This window comes from Symphalangus syndactylus, chromosome 5, assembly GCF_028878055.3.
Source record: "Symphalangus syndactylus isolate Jambi chromosome 5, NHGRI_mSymSyn1-v2.1_pri, whole genome shotgun sequence".
Classification (NCBI taxonomy): Eukaryota; Metazoa; Chordata; class Mammalia; order Primates; family Hylobatidae; genus Symphalangus; species Symphalangus syndactylus.
The window spans coordinates 45,790,169-45,809,096 of NC_072427.2; the positions used below are offsets into that span (position 1 = coordinate 45,790,169).

The 18,928-nt window shown below is 38.4% G+C and overlaps 1 protein-coding gene across 6 annotated transcripts in view; it reads left to right on the forward strand.

Moving 5' to 3' along the window:
• Positions 1–18,928, forward strand: part of ICE2 (interactor of little elongation complex ELL subunit 2) — a 62,780-nt gene that overhangs the window by 37,132 nt on the left and 6,720 nt on the right. For 5 of the 6 annotated variants that reach the window (XM_055278284.2, XM_055278285.2, XM_055278288.2 and 2 more), the window contains 4 exons: positions 395–570; positions 6,003–6,132; positions 12,418–12,502; positions 16,671–16,721. In XM_055278284.2, the coding sequence (XP_055134259.1) occupies positions 395–570; positions 6,003–6,132; positions 12,418–12,502; positions 16,671–16,721 (442 nt within the window). Of the gene's footprint in view, positions 1–394; positions 571–6,002; positions 6,133–7,850; positions 12,503–16,670; positions 16,722–18,928 lie in introns of those variants that run through there. The other variant, XM_055278292.2, reaches the window with a different exon arrangement.

The window sequence follows — 18,928 nt, forward strand, 5'->3', positions numbered from 1 at the left end:
TTTTAAAATGTATTTATACTTGGTGTTGGACTGCAGTTTTATACTTTTTGTTTTTGTGAAATAAATCTGCTCCTCAGCTCTGCCTAGATTAGGAATAATATTACTTTTTAAACTTTTTATTTTTCTCACATGGTATGCTGTCTCACAAATTTATACTTTGCCTAGAGTTAGTGAGGGTTAAAAGGAGAAGAACCTTAAAGCTAGGATTTCAGCTCTTAACTGCAGTTCCAGTAAAAGTAAACAGAAATGGTAATAGGGTGAGGGTCCATTAGGCAGAGAAGTAGAAAATTAAAGATGATAGAAGTTTAAAAATAGTTAATTGAATTGTTGTATCCTTGCTTATGATGGGTAAAGAGCTAATGTATTTTTAAAATGAGAAATACTATTTTTAAAGGATTGCCATATGAACTTCAGGACTATGTTGAAGATACATCGGAATACCTAGCTCCTCAGGAAGGAAATTTTGTTTATAAGTTATTTAGCCTGCAAGACCTGTTGTTACTCGTACGCTGCAGTGTCCAGAGGATAGAGACGAGACCACGTTCTAAAAAACGGAAGAAAATCAGAAGAGTAAGTTGTTATTTGCGGAGTTAGAATGTGATCACAGAATAATCAACAGATACTTAACGTGCCATTACTATGAAGTTTAAATTGTTGAGCACTCATAGTAGTATCTTCAAGTTCAGTTTTGTTTTGTTTTTTTGTTTGTTTTTTTTTACTAAAATGCTGAGATCGATTTTAATAAGGGAAAAGTGTTTGTATATAGTAGCCATAAATGCCAGTAACATTCATGCTTGGAATATACAGATTGAGCAGCCCTAATCCAAAATTCAAAATGCTCCAAAGTTCGAAAGCTTTTGAGCTCCGGCATGGTATCACAAGTGGAAAATTCCACACGTGACCTCGTATGATGGGTCACAGTCCAAACTCCAGTCAAAACTTTGTTTCATGTGTAAAAGTATATAAAATACTGTATAAAATTACCCTCAGGCTCTATGTATATGGTGGATATGAAACATAAAAGAGTTTTGTGTTTAGACTTGAGTCCTGTCCCCAAGATATCTCATTATGTATATGTAAATATTCGAAAATCCAGAAAAAAAATCCAAAATCTGAAACACTTCTGGTTCCAAGCATTTCAGATAAGGGATACTCCATCTGTATAAACTTTATAAAAAACTGCATCATCATAGATTACATCTAGATTGGCACACATATTCCTGTTTTCTCTGGAAATTTGGATTTCCATTATTACATGTGAACTCGAACTCTTTTCTGTCTTACTTTGGGGCTCTTCTTGACTTACTTTGGAAGTCCAAGCAGAACTTTTGAAAGATGGCCTTTCACACATATGTAAGGTCTTTTCAGGATTGTTAGAAGACCAAATCTCTTCCTTTCTTTTTCTCCCTGTTTCTTTTGGGTTTGATATAAATATTTTCCTCAGGGAAAAAAATGTATTGCTGCAATTTGAATAATTCTTTTAATAATTTTTCATATTTGAAATTCTCTTTCAGATTAGTTTACATTTTTTTGTGTGTATGACTACTGAATTCTGGTAAATAAAGGGAATCTTCTATATTATCATGGAGTATGTAATATTGAAGTGTGTTTCATTTTTCTTGAGGACTTTTTCTGTTGTTTATATTTGTCACAGTACACATTTAAAAAAAACAAGTTTTGGTGTCTCTGTCTGTTGTTATCTAACCCACTGCCCAATAAGAATCATCACTGACCACTTCAAATGTCAGTGTGTTTTGAGGTAGGGATCAGGTGAATCCAGACTAGTGATGTTCTACTATTGATCCTTATGGATTACTTCCTGACTACTGTATCATACTAAAGAATAACTGGGCCTGGTGTGGTGCCTCATGCCTGTAATTCCAGCACTTTGGGAGGCCGAGGTGGGCAGATCACGAGGTCAGGAGATCAAGACCATCCTGGCTAACATCATGAAACCTCGTCTCTACTAAGAATACAAAAAATTAGCCGGGCATGGTGGCAGGCGCCTGTAGTCCCAGCTACTCGGGAGGCTGAGGCTGGAGAATGGCGTGAACCTGGGAGGCGGAGCTTGCAGTGAGCCTAGATTGCACCACTGCACTCCAGCCTGGGCAACAGAGTGAGACTCTGTCTCAAAAATAAATAAATAAATAAAAAAGTGCCAACTTTTCCACACTGCTAATGACAGCAGCATGAGGGTTTGATTACTATGATAAACTCTAAGGCCAACCCATCCAGATCCAGGATGTACACTTTGTCCACCCAAATCCAGTGGACTTGGTGGAACTTGTGCTTGATAATGTTTTTATCTTTTGTTAAATAGAAGGAAGATTGTAAATTCCTAAATTATTAAACTTCTAATTCACATAATTTAGTTTTTATCATTGATTCAAACTTGAAATTTTAGAAACCAAATGGTTTTAATTGAAAACTGTTTGGTTTTAGTGCTCTTTACAAGAGAAGCTCAAGGAATGACAAAATTCTATAGGTTTGATAGTCTCCTCCTAGATAAATGCTATAACATCCTGTGAATTAAAAGATTTGACTTTATTTGCTAATTTTTCCTGCCTCATCTGTGTTAACTAATAAACTTAATAGCCATAAGCTTGAACATCTTGAATACATATAGTATCAGTCCTATAGATTGTATTTTCAAGGTTTTATTTCTTTAATTCTTGCTATCTCTCTGATTTATTTTGAGGCTAACCTCATTTCTTTCACTTCCTATTATGTGAACCCATACCACTTTGTATTTCTTTTTCAGCTTACAGCACTTAGAAATTGTTGATGGCCGGTATCTCTTAAGTAAGAATAGCCTAGGGAAATTTTGGATACCAGTTTAATTCTTGAACAAGACAGCTTGGTAAGGACATTGTAATTCACTTGACTAAGGTGAAATTTGTAAATTTCAAGACATAACCTTATAGGAGAAAATTCATTCTTCATCAAAATATGTCAAAATAGTTACACCCTAAAGACTGTCTAAATAGAAGCCTTATATCTCTGATTGTGTCAAACTCAGAATAAAATTTTAAAATTTTCAGTGAATGCTTATATTGCCCCCATTATTATATGTAGTAGTTTATGGTTTAAATCTCTTAGTAAAATGTATGCCCCTTGGAATCATGTCCTATTCATCTCTGTTTCTCCAAAATATTTTATCCTATGGAAATTCAGTAAATAGGCACTGAGTAAATGAGGAAAATGGCGAGGGGGTGGTATTGTTGAGTAAGGGAACTTTAGGGAGGTTGAGGCACCAGTTTGAAAATGTTGTAAGTGGTACATTTAAACTAATTCACTAAAAGTACATCCCCCATTAGTATTTCCTACCTAAAAACCAACTTGCTTAGATAGGGCTTTGAAATACTTAGAAGTGTCTTCAACCTCTGCTGTCCAAGAACCTCATCTCTTCATTTTTCCTCAGTTCTTAATTATTTTAGTTGTCATTTTAGTTTCCAGTATCATTTATGTTTCCTTACCAAAACTCTGCTTAATAAGAGTTGCACTTTAAAGGAGAACATAAGACATCAGCCAGTCTCAAGTGATGGGACAAAATAAAGAGGCTAGGCCAGGCACGGTGGCTCACGCCTGTAATCCCAACTCTTTTGGAGGCCGAGGCAGGTAGATCACCTGAGGTCAGGAGTTCGAGACCAGCCTGGCCCACGTGGCGAAACCCCATCTCTACTAAAAAAATTAAAAACTTAGCTGGGTTTGGTGGTGCACCTATAAACCCGGCTGCTCGGGAGGCTGAGGCAGGAGAATTGCTTGAACCCAGGAGGCGGAAGTTGCAGTGAGCTGAGATTGCGTCATTGTACTCCAGCCTAGACAACAAGAGTGAAACTCCATCTCAAAAAAACAATAATAATAAAGAGGCTAATTTGGACCACAAGATATAAAACAGAATTTACTGAGTTCAATACATGATTATGAAATCCACACCCAGGAACTTTGGATGATTTCATAATATCTATTACTGTCTGTCTCAATTAACCAAGTATCCTAAGTGCTTTATGTGAAAAATTGGAACAGAACCAAGAAAAGCTTTTACTTGCGGAGCCACTTATCAAAGGAAAAAAATAGTAAACTTTATACTATGAAAATTTTGATTATCCTTAAATTTTTACTTCAATTTTGGGATACTAAGGAAAGATGAAATGTTCAGGCCTTTTTTTCCCTTGGCTTCCTGGAGATGGCAGTAGAATACATACAGAAATTAAACTGGTTTTAGGACTTGGTTTTATAGATAGAGTAGTTTTATCAAAGAAAATCTCCCAAAGTATTTGCTTTTTAGAAATAATACATATTTAAAATTTTTTTTAATATATGGAATTAACTCTGTTACCCATTTCTGATCCAGAAATGTGATCCTTTTTCTCAGTCAACTTTTTTCAGTTCTGCTGTAAACTACCTATGTGTCCTTGAGCAAATTTCATTCGTTCTTTTTTTAAAAGAGACAAGACTCTTGCTGTGTTGCCCAGGCAGGAGTGCAGTAGCACGATCATAGCTTACTGCTTCCTTGAACTTATGGGCTCAAATGATCCTCCCACCTCAGCCTCATAACTAGAACTGTAAGCATGTGCCACATGCCCAGCTAATTTTTTTTTTAAATTTTTTGTAGAGGCAGGGTCTTGCTATTTTGTCCAGGCTAATCCTGAACCCGTGGCCTTAAGTAATCTTCCCACCTCAGCCTCCCAAAATGCTGGGATTATAGGCATGAGCCACTGCACCCAGCCTGAGCAAATTTCTTTATCTCAACCTCCTCTTTGCTCTAAAGTTATGAGACACTAAATCATATGCAGATAACCATTTGCAAAATTATATAGTAAAATGCTTTTAATGGTAAAATTATCCTAATCACATTTAATTTTGTTTTTAATTGAGAAGACACACTGGAAGCCTTACCTACTGAAAGTATGGTCCCTGGAACAATAGCTTGTTATTAATGCAAAACCTTGGGCTCCACCCCAGATTCTACATTTTAACAAGATCACCAGATTTCTCACATGCACGTAGTTCAAGGGCAGTCACATGAAACAGCACTTACTGTGGATAGCAAAAATATTAGTGGATTTGAATTGTTCTTACCACCACCATTGTACCAAGCCCACTCTTTGCCACTTTGTAAAAATCAAGAATTAAGAAATACTGATGAAATATTTTCAAATCTATAAATGGTGACACATTAGTATAATTTCAGAAGTACTAATTAGCCTTATCTGTGCAAGTTAAGTACCTTAAATCATGTGTTTCTCTTTCTGCAACTGGAAATAGACTCCTGTTAAGAGTAGAGTTTTCTTTGAAGATGTGAGATAGCATAAGCACAGTGAACAACATGTATTTCTTTGCTTATGCTCCCTTAGGCCAGTAATAGGTACAGTCATTTTACTTATGTAGTGTCCTGACCAGTGAATTTGGATGGATAATTTGTCAGATACTTCATGTCTGAAATAAAGCCATTAAATTGAAGATAATGACAAACAGGTGTTAATGTAGGCATTAGTGCTCTTTCATTTGTAGAATGAAACAAGCTGCTCAGAGTATTTGAGCCTAAGACAATGCGACTCATGCTTTAAAGGAGCAAAAAATTTCTACCTTTTTTATCCTCTTGAGAATGACTAGTATATAAAAAAGTCAGTGCTTCCCAGCATCTGGCTTTGAGCCTTTGGGCAACTATGTATGATAGGCTTTGTTGCAAGGATTCTGCTGTCAGTCACATTCCCTGACCGAAATCAAACCTTGCCTATGTGGGGAGGTATGTTGATTTTGGTCACAAATGGGAATGGTGAGGAGAGATCTCTTTTATCCATCCACCTTTTAGCACCAAACATTCTTCTATTCATCAGGCCTGAATGTATCCATCTTACAGTGTGAATCCTGCTGTAATTGAAAGGATGAAATATGATTACCTGAAGGCATTTTGAAAGTGGCAAAGCTGTATAGGCAAATGTATTTACTATTAATAGTAAATTAATAGAGCTTTGAAAAAGTATAATCTTGCATTGCAGCAATTTCCAGTTTATGTACTACCAAAAGTAGAGTATCAAGCTTGTTATGGAGTTGAAGCTCTGACTGAAAGTGAACTTTGTCGCTTATGGACTGAAAGTTTATTGCATTCCAACAGCTCATTTTATGTTGGTAAGTTATACAAAAGTCTTTATTCTCCTTTTTAATTTCCTTGTAATTACATGCTTGTAAATTCAATTGTGAATACTTCTATTCTGCACTTTTTTACTTTAGTTTTTATTTATGTATTTATTATTTTTAGACAGGGTCTCATTCTGTTGCCCAGGCTGGAGTGTAGTCATGTGATCATAGCTCACTGTAACCTCAAACTCCTGGCCTCAAGTGATCCTCCCACTGCAGCCTTCCAAGTAGCTGGGGCTGCAGGCATGTGCTACCATGCCCAGCTAATTTTTTTGTTTTTTCTTGAGATGGGGTCTCATTATATTGCCCAGACTGGTCTTGAACTTCTGGCCTCAAGCAATCCTCCTACCTTAGCCTCCAAAAGCTCTGGTATTACAGGGATGACCTACCACGCTGAGCTATTTTAGAAACATTTAATAGTATAATCAAAAATACACATTTGTTTTCTAGGTTCTTATAAGAGTACTGTTAATTGGTTAACTATTTATTGATCTATACATTTATTTTGAAATTTTCTTATAATGACACTACTTTTAAAACCTCAAATATTTTGATGAAATGACTTTTTCCTTTGTTTTGTTTTGTTTTGCTGGGGTATGGGGATTAGGCTGAAGTTCAATTTGCATTGGCTCAGTTCATGTACAGTTAACATCCTCACATAATAGATTACTTGCTAGTCATTATTGGTAGTATTTCCTCCCACTAGAATGTCCAATATCGAACATCTCAATGCATCCCATAAATCTCAATCCCTCCTAATCATCTCAGACTGCTCCTCTGTGTAGTCTTTTGCTTTCGTTGATCTCTCAGTGCAGTCTTTTACTTCTCTGTGACTTGTTACTTTGTACTTTATTGTTCTCTCTTAACACCTATCCCTTCTTCCTGTTAGACAATAAACAGCTTAAGGTCAGAGTCTGATAAAATTCTGTGTTGAGTCTAATAAAATTTTGTGTTATAGTGTGTAGCTTGATTGCTTGTATGTAATAAATCCTATGAGGGTGTGTTTCTTAATCAAAGAAGGGTTATTCACTTAAAATGTTTTTCCTGTTTTGGTTAATCAGTATTTTGTTTTCATGTTTTATGAGAGTATGAAGTAGATAATTGATTCTTTCTGCTTAACTCAAAAAAGGAAGTAGCTAAATGCACTAATTGGTGATGTACTGCCTCCCTCCTCCTCCTTCATACACATACTCGAAGTTTTTGTAGTAATTTTCATTCTGTAACCAAAATTTCAATGTTCCTCCAAAGACCTCACACCAACTATCTCAACGTTAGCTACTTGGATGCAGTTTGCCAGCCACATCCATTTTAGGAAAGGCCCAGTTAAGAACTTATGAGTGAAATTTTGTTTAAAGTACTGACAGAGAAGGGAGATTCATGACAAAAAAAAAAATTAAGGTTTCAGTTTTTAAATGTACAGTTTAACATCAACTGTATGGATTACTTCATTTTAATTATTTTGTAAAATCCTAAGTAATCCTAACTGCTGATTATTCTCTGTGAATCCTATCCTCTTGTGAGCCTTTCATTTCAATGTACTGGGATAGTATTTTTGGCTTCTGTGACAAGTGTTTGGTGAAAAGCATATATTAATTGTATGATTGTGGGATTTTGGTTTGTTTGGGGTTTTTTGGTGGGTGTAGGTGTGGGGGAGATAACATCTGAGTTTTTGAGTTTTTAAAAATGTTATAATACTCTTTTAATTTAAGGAAGATGTTCAAGAAAATCACTTGAAGTGCTTTTAAAAGTGGAGATTGCTGGCCCCACCCTGGAGTGTCTGATTCACTAGGTCTGTATTGGGACCTAAGACTTTCTCAGGTGGTACTGATGCTGCTAGTTTAAGGACCACACTTTGAGAATCAATTCTATAGCTTATAGTCTCTTTTTCCAGTAGAATCAACACACTTGTGATTTGTTTGTTTGCTCTGCTTTGCTATAAACATGTTCCCCACTTTCCCTAGTTGCGGTACTCTTTTTATCTTTTCCCATAAAAACTTCAAGATTTACTCCTTTAAAGCAGTTTCCCACATAGTCTCATCGCAACTTCTGTATCCACCCTCCAACCGTATAATATTTATCAATTCTGTATAGTTGATATATAAGCAGTCTTCACTTAGCACACAGTTTCAATAAGCACAAGTTTTAGTTATGACCGTGTATTAACAGTGAGTAATTGTATAAAGTATAAGCTTCACTGCTGGCTCTTCAGTCCACAGATCACTACATAAGTAACAGGCACATCATGATCAGTGACCAGTCATGTCACTTCTTTCAAAGTCTGTTTATAATTGGTTATTGTGTACCCATTGAGTTCATGCACAGAAAGCAGAATATGCAGTTGTGTTGACTCTTTGTCTCCCAGTGATAAACCCATGTGATATTTTACCAAAGTAGATAATTAAAAGAATTGGCCAACAAATATTAAAGCAAAGCAAATAAACAAAAGGTGATACTGCCAGAAGTGAAATTTGCATGGAACATAAATGGAATTACAGAGGAAATAACAGAGAGTGGGAATGTTGGCACTGCTATTGTTCCAGTGACTCTAGATTTGCTGCCAGACAAACTTAGTGAAAGCGTTGTGACACATAAAGGATGAACAAGTGACACTGGCATAAGATTTTACACTAAACAAATCCTGAAGATAATTTCATGACATTGAAGGCATCAAGGATGCAGTGTCGGAAGCTGATCCTTAGGAATATGACAGTTCACCATGGCATAGAAAAGATGCATCCAGCCAGGTGCAGTGCCTCAAGCTTGTAATCCCAGCACTTTGGGAGGCCGAGGTGGGTGGATCATTTGAGGTCAGGAGTTCAAGACCAGCCTGGCCAACATGGTGAAACCCTGTCTCTACTTAAAATGTAAAAAATTAGCTGGGCAGTAGTCGCATGCGTCTGTAGTCCCAGCTACTCAGGAGACTGAGGCAGGAGAATCGCATGAGCCTGGGAGGCAGAGGTTGCAGTGAGCCAAGATTGCACCACTGCACTCCAGCCTGGCCAGAGACCCTGTGTCCAAAAAAAAGAAAAAAAAGAAAAAGAAAAGATGCATCCTTCCTATCACAAGTTGTGCAAGAAGGTAACAAGCACTGTTCAAACTACTCTTCATTAACGTTTCATAAAGAAAACACTTTAATTTTTTGAATTACAGTGTACTAAAATATTTTACTGTTCTGTTCATTGACAGAGAATTTATAGTGTTTTGATAAAAATTTTAAAGGTAACTAAACAGTTGTAATTTTCCCTATTGATTGTTACAATTGTAGGGTTTCAGCCCATATGGGCGTTTTTTTTTGTTTTTTTTTTTATACTTTAGGTTTTAGGGTACATGTGCACAATGTGCAGGTTTGTTACATATGTATCCATGTGCCATGTTGATTTCCTGCACCCATTAACTCGTCATTTAGCATTAGGTGTATCTCCTAATGCTGTCCCTCCCCCCTCCCCCCACCCCACAACAGTCCCCGGATGGGCATTTTTATGGTCCTCACACTGCATGGAAAGCAAGGAGTACCTATACACATATGAATGCATGTATGCATGTATATGTTTATGTGCATATATATATGAATGAATGCTTGTATATATAAGCTTTATTTTTATTATGTATAGATTTTATTTGTCCTCTATAAATCAGTGCTTTCCAACCTTGATGCACATAAATATTTGTACAGCACGCTGTGATATATAAGAGAGATTGCTTGTGGCTGAAGGGCAATAGCCAGGAAGCTTTTGCCATCCCAAGCATTGCTTAGCTGCCTGAAGGGCTGAGGTGATGCGTATCTTAAGCACATATATATCTTATTTGAGGCCCACAGGTTAGAAAGCTCCAATGTTGAGAATTGTGAACTCCTTGAGGAAGTAGATCCTCAGAGCACTTAGTATGGTATTCTCTGTATAGTTATTTTTGACAGACCATATTTGACATATACTATAATACTTTTTTAAATGAGTTTCTTTCAAAAGGTAAGAACTATTAGTCTTCTCAAAGACATAATTAGTAAACATCTAAAAGTTATTATGCTTAGTATTTCCTTTCTGTGGTTTTTAAATCATTACAATGTGTCTTTGTTATTAGAAATGCCACTGTGTAATGAGTGTTACATATAATAAGTAGGTATGGGAACAAATGAATTTGGTGTCTTACAAGGAAGCCATCTGGTAAAAATGTTTCTAATTATTTGTATGAGCATAAAGCAAATGAAGTGAAAGGGGGCCTGGTAAGAAAATGAAACATTAAATTATGTGCATTTTTAATTGTCCCAGTGATTGACATCAGCTTTCCAGGTAATTTGTTTTGATACTTAAATATTAGGAGTTAAAAAAATAAAAACAATTTGTCTTCAACATTGATACGTGTTATATTCTCATCACGCTATTTGATGTTTTTAACTATGGTACAATACATATGATTTTTGTGTTGACTTGCTTATATAACATTTAACCCGGGACTATCTTTTATGTCACTCTTCCTTGGTATATTTCAGGACCTTGGTGTTAGCTCTCAACCTGTTTTGTTTTAGAACATATGCATTACTTTTTAAAACAAAAGCATCATATTGAGAATTTGCTGTTTTGTTTTTTGGAATTCTAGATTCATAACGTGTTTGTAAAAAAAAAAGTGAGAGTCAGGTCTGGGCGCCGTTACTCACACCTGTAATCTTAGCACTTTGGGAGTCCAAGGCAGGTGGATTGCTTGAGGCCAGTAGTTCGAGACCAGCCTGGCCAACATGATGAAACTCCATCTCTACCAAAAATGCCAAAAAAAAAAAGATAGCTGGGAGTGGTGGCGCACAACTGTAGTCCTAGCTACTCAGAAGGCTAAGGCACAAGAATAGCTTGAACCCCGGAGGTGGAGGTTACAGTGAGCCAGGATCTCGCTGCTGCACTCCAGCCCAGGAGACAGAGCAAGACTCTGTCTTTAAAAAAAAAAAAAAAAAAAAAAATGGTAAGACTTCAGCCGGGCTCAGTGGCTCACGCCTGTAATCTCAGCACTTTGGGAGGCTGAGGCAGGTGGATCACCTGACGTCAGGAGTTCGAAACCAGCCTCGCCAACATGATGAACCCCAGTCTCTACTAAAAATACAAAAAATTAGCCAGGCCTGGTGGAGGGAACCTGTAATCCCATCTATTCAGCAGGCTGAGGCAGGATAATCGCTTGAACCAAGGAGGCAGAAGTTGCAGGGAGCCAAGATCATGCCACTGCACTCCCGCCTGGGCAGCAAGAGCGAAACTTTGTCTCAAAAAAAAAAAGTAAAACTTGGAACTGACTGCTTTGATTTTTTTTTTTTTAACTGTGGGAAAACTTACGGTGTGCTTTAATAACCTTTCTTTTTTTTGAGATGGAGTCTTACTCTGTCACCCAGGCTGGAGTGCTGTAGCACTGTATCGGCTCACTGCAACCTCCATCTCCTGGGTTCAAACAATTGTCCTGCCTCAGCCTCCCAAGTAGCCGGGATTACAGGCGCCCACCACCATGCCTGGCTAATTTTTTTATATTTTTAGTAGAGACGAGGTTTCACCATGTTGGCCAGGCTGGTCTCGAACTCCTGACCTCAGGTGATCTGCCCACCTTGGCCTCCCAAAGTGCTGGGATTTCAGTCGTGAGCCACCGCACCCAGTCTGATTAAAAAATATTAAGCCAGATTTTCATAATCTAATTTTTATCTTAAGAACCAAGTGTGTCTTAGAAAGCCCCTGTACATTTGATTTTATCTGCTTATTTTGATAATACATAGGTAATTCTCCTCATAAACGCCATACAAATGTAACTTTTTTTTTTTTTTTTTTTTTTTGAGACGGATTCTGGCTCTGTGGCCCAGGCTGGAGTACAATGGTGCAGTCTCAGCTCACTGCTGCAAGCTCCGCCTCCCAGGTTCACGCCATTCTCCTGTCTCAGCCTTCCGAGTAGCTGGGACTACAGGAGCCTGCCACTACGCCCAGCTAATTAAATGTAGCTTTAATAGGAATTAGAAACACCAGTGTTTTAATAGTTGTTGTTCATAAATTGTAGGCTTTGAAATGATTTCATATGTGTGGACATGTGTAAACATATTCAGCAAATATTTTAGAATGAATCTAAATGTTTTATAATCTGAATTATGTCATTTTAAAATATAGCTTTACTTAAGACATAATAAAATGTGTATTTCTCCTTTTAAAATGTAAAATTTCTTCACAGTTATTAAAATTTGTAATCTTTAAGGAGACAGGATAACTTGGTTTTTTGTTTTCTAAATACTGCAATTGCTTGTTTAAGTTTGATATTTCATTTTAGGGCATGTCGATGCATTTACTTCAAAGCTTTTTCTGCTGGAAGAAATTACCTCAGAAGAATTAAAAGAAAAGCTTTCAGCACTCAAGTAAGAAAGTTTACTTTGTGGCGAGAATTGAAAAATTTGTTAATGTGATCATTAATTTTTCTTTATTGTTTAAGCTTAAATTATTTTCAAGACTTTTAGTCTCTTTATGTATAGAGGTCTCACTGGACTCAGTTTTGTTTTGTCTTGTTTTTTGTTCTTTGTGTTTTTGAGACAGAGTCTTGTTCTGTCACCCAGGCTGGAGTGCAGTGGTGTGATCTCGGCTCACTGCAACCTCTGCCTCCCTGGTTCAAGGGATCCTCCCACCTCAGCCTCTCCAGTAGGGACTACAGGCGTGCACCAGCATGCCCAGCTCATTTTTGTGTTTTTTGTGGAGACGGGGTTTCACTGTGTTGCCTGGGCTGATCTCAAACTCCTGGACTCAAGCAATCTGCCTGCCTCAGCCTCCCAAAATGCTGGGATTACAGGCATGAACCACCATGCCTGGCCAGCAGTATGTACTGTTTTGTTTTGTTTTTGTTTGTTTATTGGTAGATGACAGTTATACATATTTTGGGGTACATGTGATTTTTTTTTTTTTTTTTGAGACAGAGTTTCGCTCTTTTTGCCAAGGCTAGAGTGCAGTGGTGTGATCTCAGCTCACTGCAGCCTCCACCTCCTGGGTTCAAGCGATTCTCCTGCCTCAGCCTCCTGAGTAGCTGGGATTACAGGCATGCGTCACCACGCCTGGCTAATTTTGTATTTTTAATAGAGACGGGGCTTCTCCATATTGGTTAGGCTGGTCTCAAACTCCCGACCTCAGGTGATCCACCTGCCTCGGCCTCCCAAAGTGCTGGGATTACAGGCGTGAGCCACTGCGCCCGGCCCTACATGTGATTTTTGTTTTGTTTTGTTTTGTTTTTTGAGGTGGAGTCTCGCTCTGTCGCCCAGGCTGGAATGCAGTGGCGCGATCTCGGCTCACTGCAAGCTCTGCCTCTCGGGTTCATGCCATTCTCCTGCCTTGGCCTCCCGAGTAGCTGGGACTACAGGCGCCCACCACCACGCCTAGCTGAGTTTTTGTATTTTTAGTAGAGATGGGGTTTCACCATGTTAGCCAGGATGGTCTCATCTCCTGACCTTGTGATCCACCCGCCTCAGACTCTCAAGTGCTGAGATTACAGGCATGAGCCACCGCACCTGGCTCCTACATGTGATATTTTAATATCCATATACAATGTGTAATGACCAAATCAAGATAAATGGAATATCCTTCACCTCAAACATTTATCTTTGTGTTAGGAACATTATAATTCTTCCCTTCTAGCTATTTGGACATATACAGTAAATCATTATGAACTGTAATTTCCCTACGATGGTATTGAATACTAGAAGTTATTCCTTCTGTCTAACCCCTTAAACAGCTTCTCATTTCTCCCATCCATTTCCTTCCCAGCCTCTTGTAACCGCTATTCTGTATCTCCATGAGATCCACTTTTTTAGCTTCTACGTATGATTGAGAGCATGCAATATTTGTCTTTCTGTGCCTGGTATATTTAACATAATGACTTCCAGTTCTATCCACGATGCAAATAACAATTTCATTTCTTTTGTGGCCGAATATATTCCCTCGTGTGTGTGTGTGTGTAATCACATTTTATTCATTCATCCATTGGTGGAGCCCAGACCCAATTTATGATCCGTTTATATTATCTCCATCTCCAAATTAAATCTAATGCCAGTGGTACCAGCCTTTCTACTTAAGGGAGGCTAGAGCCAAAGGGGCCAACATGCATGGGAAGCAAACCTTTTACTCCATTACAGGAAAGGGAAAGGATAGTACAGTCAAAAACTCTTGACAGTCTAACTTCTCAAAGTTTGCCCTTCTAGCAAGCATCATTATACATGTGACTGAAATGAATTTATCGTACTCAGAACTCTAAATGTCTAAATGCAAAGCAAAATAACTTATGAATATCATTATCCCATTTTCTTCTCACAACTTTCTAGGAAAGGCTGGTGGTGGTATTATCTCCATTTTTTATATAAGGAAATATTAGAGTGGTGTGCCCTAGAGCACACAGCTAAGCTAGTTGCAGCCTTGGTAGTTAATATGTTTGATTCCTACTTAGGATAAGAAATGGTTCTGACTTCTACTAGCTGCATAGTTCCAGCTTTCACAGGCTTGACATAGTTTTTTAAGGGTCCCAGATCCAAATTTGAACTCTCTGCTTGTACTTCAGTATGTCTACTGTTACAAGGACTGCTTCTCTTGAACAGTAACTTTTTTTTTACGTGTGTAAATAGAAAAGCTTTTCCACACCATACTCTCCACCTTCCTCGCTTTTCTCAATGAAAAACATTTTTTTAAAAAAAGGAGGAGATCAGGCACAGTGGCTCATGCCTGTAATCCCTGCACTTTGGGAGGCTGTGGCAGGCGGATCACTTGAGGTCAGGAGTTCGAGACCAGCCTGGCCAACATGGTGAAACCCCATCTCTACTAAAAATACAAAAATTAGCCAGGTGTGGTGGTGGGCACCTGCAATTCCAGCTACTCGGGTGGCTGAGGCAGGAGAATTGCTTGAACCCAGGAGGCGGAGGTTGCAGTGAGCCGAGATCACGCCACTGCACTCCAACCTGGGCAAAAAGAGCAAGACTCGTCTCAAAAAAATAAAAATAAAGAGAGGGAGGGAGGGAGAGAGAAAAAAAGAAAGAAGAAAAGGAAGAAAGGAAGGATGCACAGACGGACTTTATGTCTAGAAGAACTACTAAAGAAATTTTCAAAATACCTGTATTTGGCCGGGCACGGTGGCTCACGCCTGTAATCCCAGCACTTTGGGAGGCCATGGTGGGCGGATCACGAGGTCAGGAGATGAGACCATCCTGGCTAACATGGTGAAACCCCATCTCTACTAAAAATACAAAAACTTAGCCGGGCGTGGTGGCAGGCACCTGTAGTCCCAGCTGCTCTTCAGGCTGAGGCAGGAGAATGGCTTGAACCCGGGAGGCAGAGATTGCAGTGAGCCAAGATCGCGCCACTGCACTCCAGCCTGGGTGACAGAGCGAGACTCTGTCTCAAAAAAAATAAAAAAAAAAAAAACCTGTGTTTTATTTCCTTTTAGCTGTCCTGTCCCGAGTGAGTGGCCTCTCTGTCATTACAGGTTTAACGTACCTATCAATTTTTTTGGAAGCTAATTCACCACCATCTCTAAAAGACAAACTCTTCGGCATATTAGCTTTACGAAAGACCTCATAGCATTTTGTTTGTTTGTTTTTGGTTTTGGTTTTGGTTTTGGTTTTCTGAGGCAGATTCTTGGTCTGTTGCCCAGGCCGGAGTGCAGTAGCGCCATCTCGGCTTACTGCTCCGCCTCCCAGGCTCACGCCATTCTCCTGCCTCAGCCTCCCGAGTAGCTGGGACTACAGGCGCCTGCCACCACGCCTGGCTAATTTTTTGTATTTTTAGTAGAGATGGGGTTTCACCGTGCTAGCCAGGATGGTCTCGATCTCCTGACCTTGTGATCTAACTGCCTCGGCCTCCCAGAGTGCTGGGATTACAGGCGTGAGCCACCGCACCCGGCCAGCGTTTTTTTTTGTTTTGTTTTGTTTTGTTTTGTTTTGTTTGAGTATATAATTTGAACATAAAATAGTGATCTCTTTACAACTGCTCTCACAAAAAGCTAAATACATTATGATAATGAAAGGAAATCATGAAATGGCAAAAATTGGCCCAACGCCATGGCTCATGCCTGTAATCCCAGCACTTTGGGAGGCCAAGGCGGGTGGATCACCTCAGGTCAGGAATTCAAGACCAGCCTGGCCAACATGGTGAAACCTCGTCTCTACTAAAAATACAAAAAAGTCAGCTGGGTGTGGTGGCGCATGCCTATAGTCCCAGCTATTTAAGAGGCTGAGGCAAGAGAATTACTTGAATCTGGGAGGTGGAGGTTGCAGCGAGCAGAGATTGTGCCACTGCACTCACTCCAGCCCAGGCAACAGAGCAGGGCTCCATCTCAAAAAAAAAAAAAAAAGAAAAAGAAAAAAAGAAATGCCAAACATTAAGTAAATATCATAATTTAATCCAAATAGAAATAAGTTTCAGTATTTTTTGTATTACATTATCTCATCTACTGTTTTTGTTGTTGTTATTGAGGGCATTTCTCTGCCTGAGGAGCTATAATTGCTAAAAATAAGTTGTTTGCAGTTTAATTTTACATGAATTTCTTTTGTTTATTAGGATTTCCAATTTATTTAACATCCTCCAACACATTCTGAAGAAATTAAGTAGGTAAGTATTTTTTAGGCATTTTGCTTTGATACATTTGATTTTCTTAGATGAAAATTCTTAGAAACTTTGAAAATGTACTGTTAGGAATAGAGACAAAATAACCTAGAAATGCAAAAATTATTATGTCAAATGTAAAAATTTATATTGTAAAAATATAAAATAATTTAGGGTCTGGCTTTAATGAGCTTGCAATTACATTTTCCTGTAAGTCTATTATTACATTATTTCTCTATTGCAGCTGTAACACATTGCCACTAACTTGATGGCTTAAAACAAAAAGATAGATTCTCTTTTTAGTTCTGGAGTTCAGAAATCCAAAATCAGTTTCACTGGGTAAAAGTCAAGGTGTCAGCAGGGCTGGTCCTTTCTGGAGACTGAGGAAAGAATCATTTCTTTACCTTTGTCAGTTTCTAGCGACCACCTGTATTCCTTGACTTGTGGTTCTTTCCTCCATTCTCAGGGCATGTCACTTGGATCTCTGCGTCCACATCACATTGCCTTCTCCCCTTTTGTGGTAATGTCTTCCTCTGCCTCCCTTTTATAAGGTTCCTGTTGATTACTTTGGGCCTCCTCACATAATTTGGAATAATCCCCTCATCTCAAAATCCTTAATTTAATCACACCTGCAAAACCATTAAATGTAATACAGTCACAGGTTCTGGTGATTAGCATAAGGACATCATGGTGGGGGACCATTATTCAGCCCACCGTAGCTATATTATTTTAACTTTCAAGATAAAAAAAAAAAAAAAAAGAACATAGAGGCCGGGCGCAGTGGCTCACGCCTGTAATCCCAGCACTTTGGGAGGCCGAGGCAGGCGGATCATGAGGTCAGGAGATGGAGACCATCCTGGCTCATGAGGTCAGGAGATGGAGACCATCCTAGCCAGCATGGTGAAACCCTGTCTCTACTAAAAATACAAAAAAATTAGCTGGGTTTTGTGGCCTACACCTGTAATCCCAGCTACTCAGGAGGCTGAGGCAGGAGAATTGCTTGAACCCAGGAGGCAGAGATTGCAGAGCCGAGATGTGCCACTGCACTCCAGCCTGGGCGACAGAGTGAGACTTCCTCTCAAAAAAAAAAAAAAAAAAAAACATAGAGCTAAATGAACAGTCATTTAGGTCCATGGCAAGTCTTAGGATATGGATTTTCCCCCTGATGATTTGCCAAACTGTTTTGTTATGTGAATGTTTGCATTCCTTCTCTTATGCCCTTACCAAATGTTAAACTTGAAAACAACTTGAATCTGAACTTACAGTCAAAATCTCAAAGCTCTAGTTCTGCAGAATTCTGTTATCCAACTTGATGTCATTTTCCTTATTTGTAAAATGATGGTGTCAAGTGCACTAACTTCCTAGGTACTTTTCACTTCTGATATTCTGTGATTATGTGACAGGATTTTTATTTTATATATATTCTGTTCTTCATGTTATATACAAAGCTTATGCATGAAATTTGCCAGATGTTTTTTGAAATTTTATTATCAATATTTTATTTAGTTTGTGTGTTAGCTTTATATTGTGGCTGTAACAAATTACCACAAAATTAATATTATAAAACAACACAAATTTATTATTTTACAGTTCTCAAGTCAGAGGTCTAACAGGGTTCACTGAGTTAAAATCAGGGCATTGGCAAAGCTACATTCCTTTCTGTAGGCTCTGGGAAGGATCTAGTCCTTGCCTTTTGTAGCTTCTAGAGGCCACCTGCATCCCTTGGCTTGTAGCTGCCTTCCTCCATCTTCAAAGTTGCAAAGCCAAGTTAAGTCACATCTCTCTGGACTTCTACAGTCGCATCTCCCTGAGTCTCTTCTGCCTTCTTCTTCCGTATTTGAGGGCTCTGGTGATTAGTAAAATTTGACCATTTTAAAATCAGTTGATTAGCAACCTTAATTCCATCTGCTACCTTAATTCCCTTTGGCTGTGTAGCATATTCATAGGTTCCAGATTTGGAACATAAACATTTCTAGGAGGCCATTATTCCGCCTACCATAGTTTATATTCATCTATGTGCATTGGACATATACAGCACTTGTAAGATACTCCTCCTTAGAGTATCTCTCATTCTCCATGAATTAAATATTAATGCATTCTTCTGTAAATCAAAGCTTTCTTCATTTTTAGTGGAGGTAGTTAAGATAAATGATTTTTATTGATTAAAGCTCAATCTTTGAAATGTTATTTATTCCTACTATCAAATAATTATT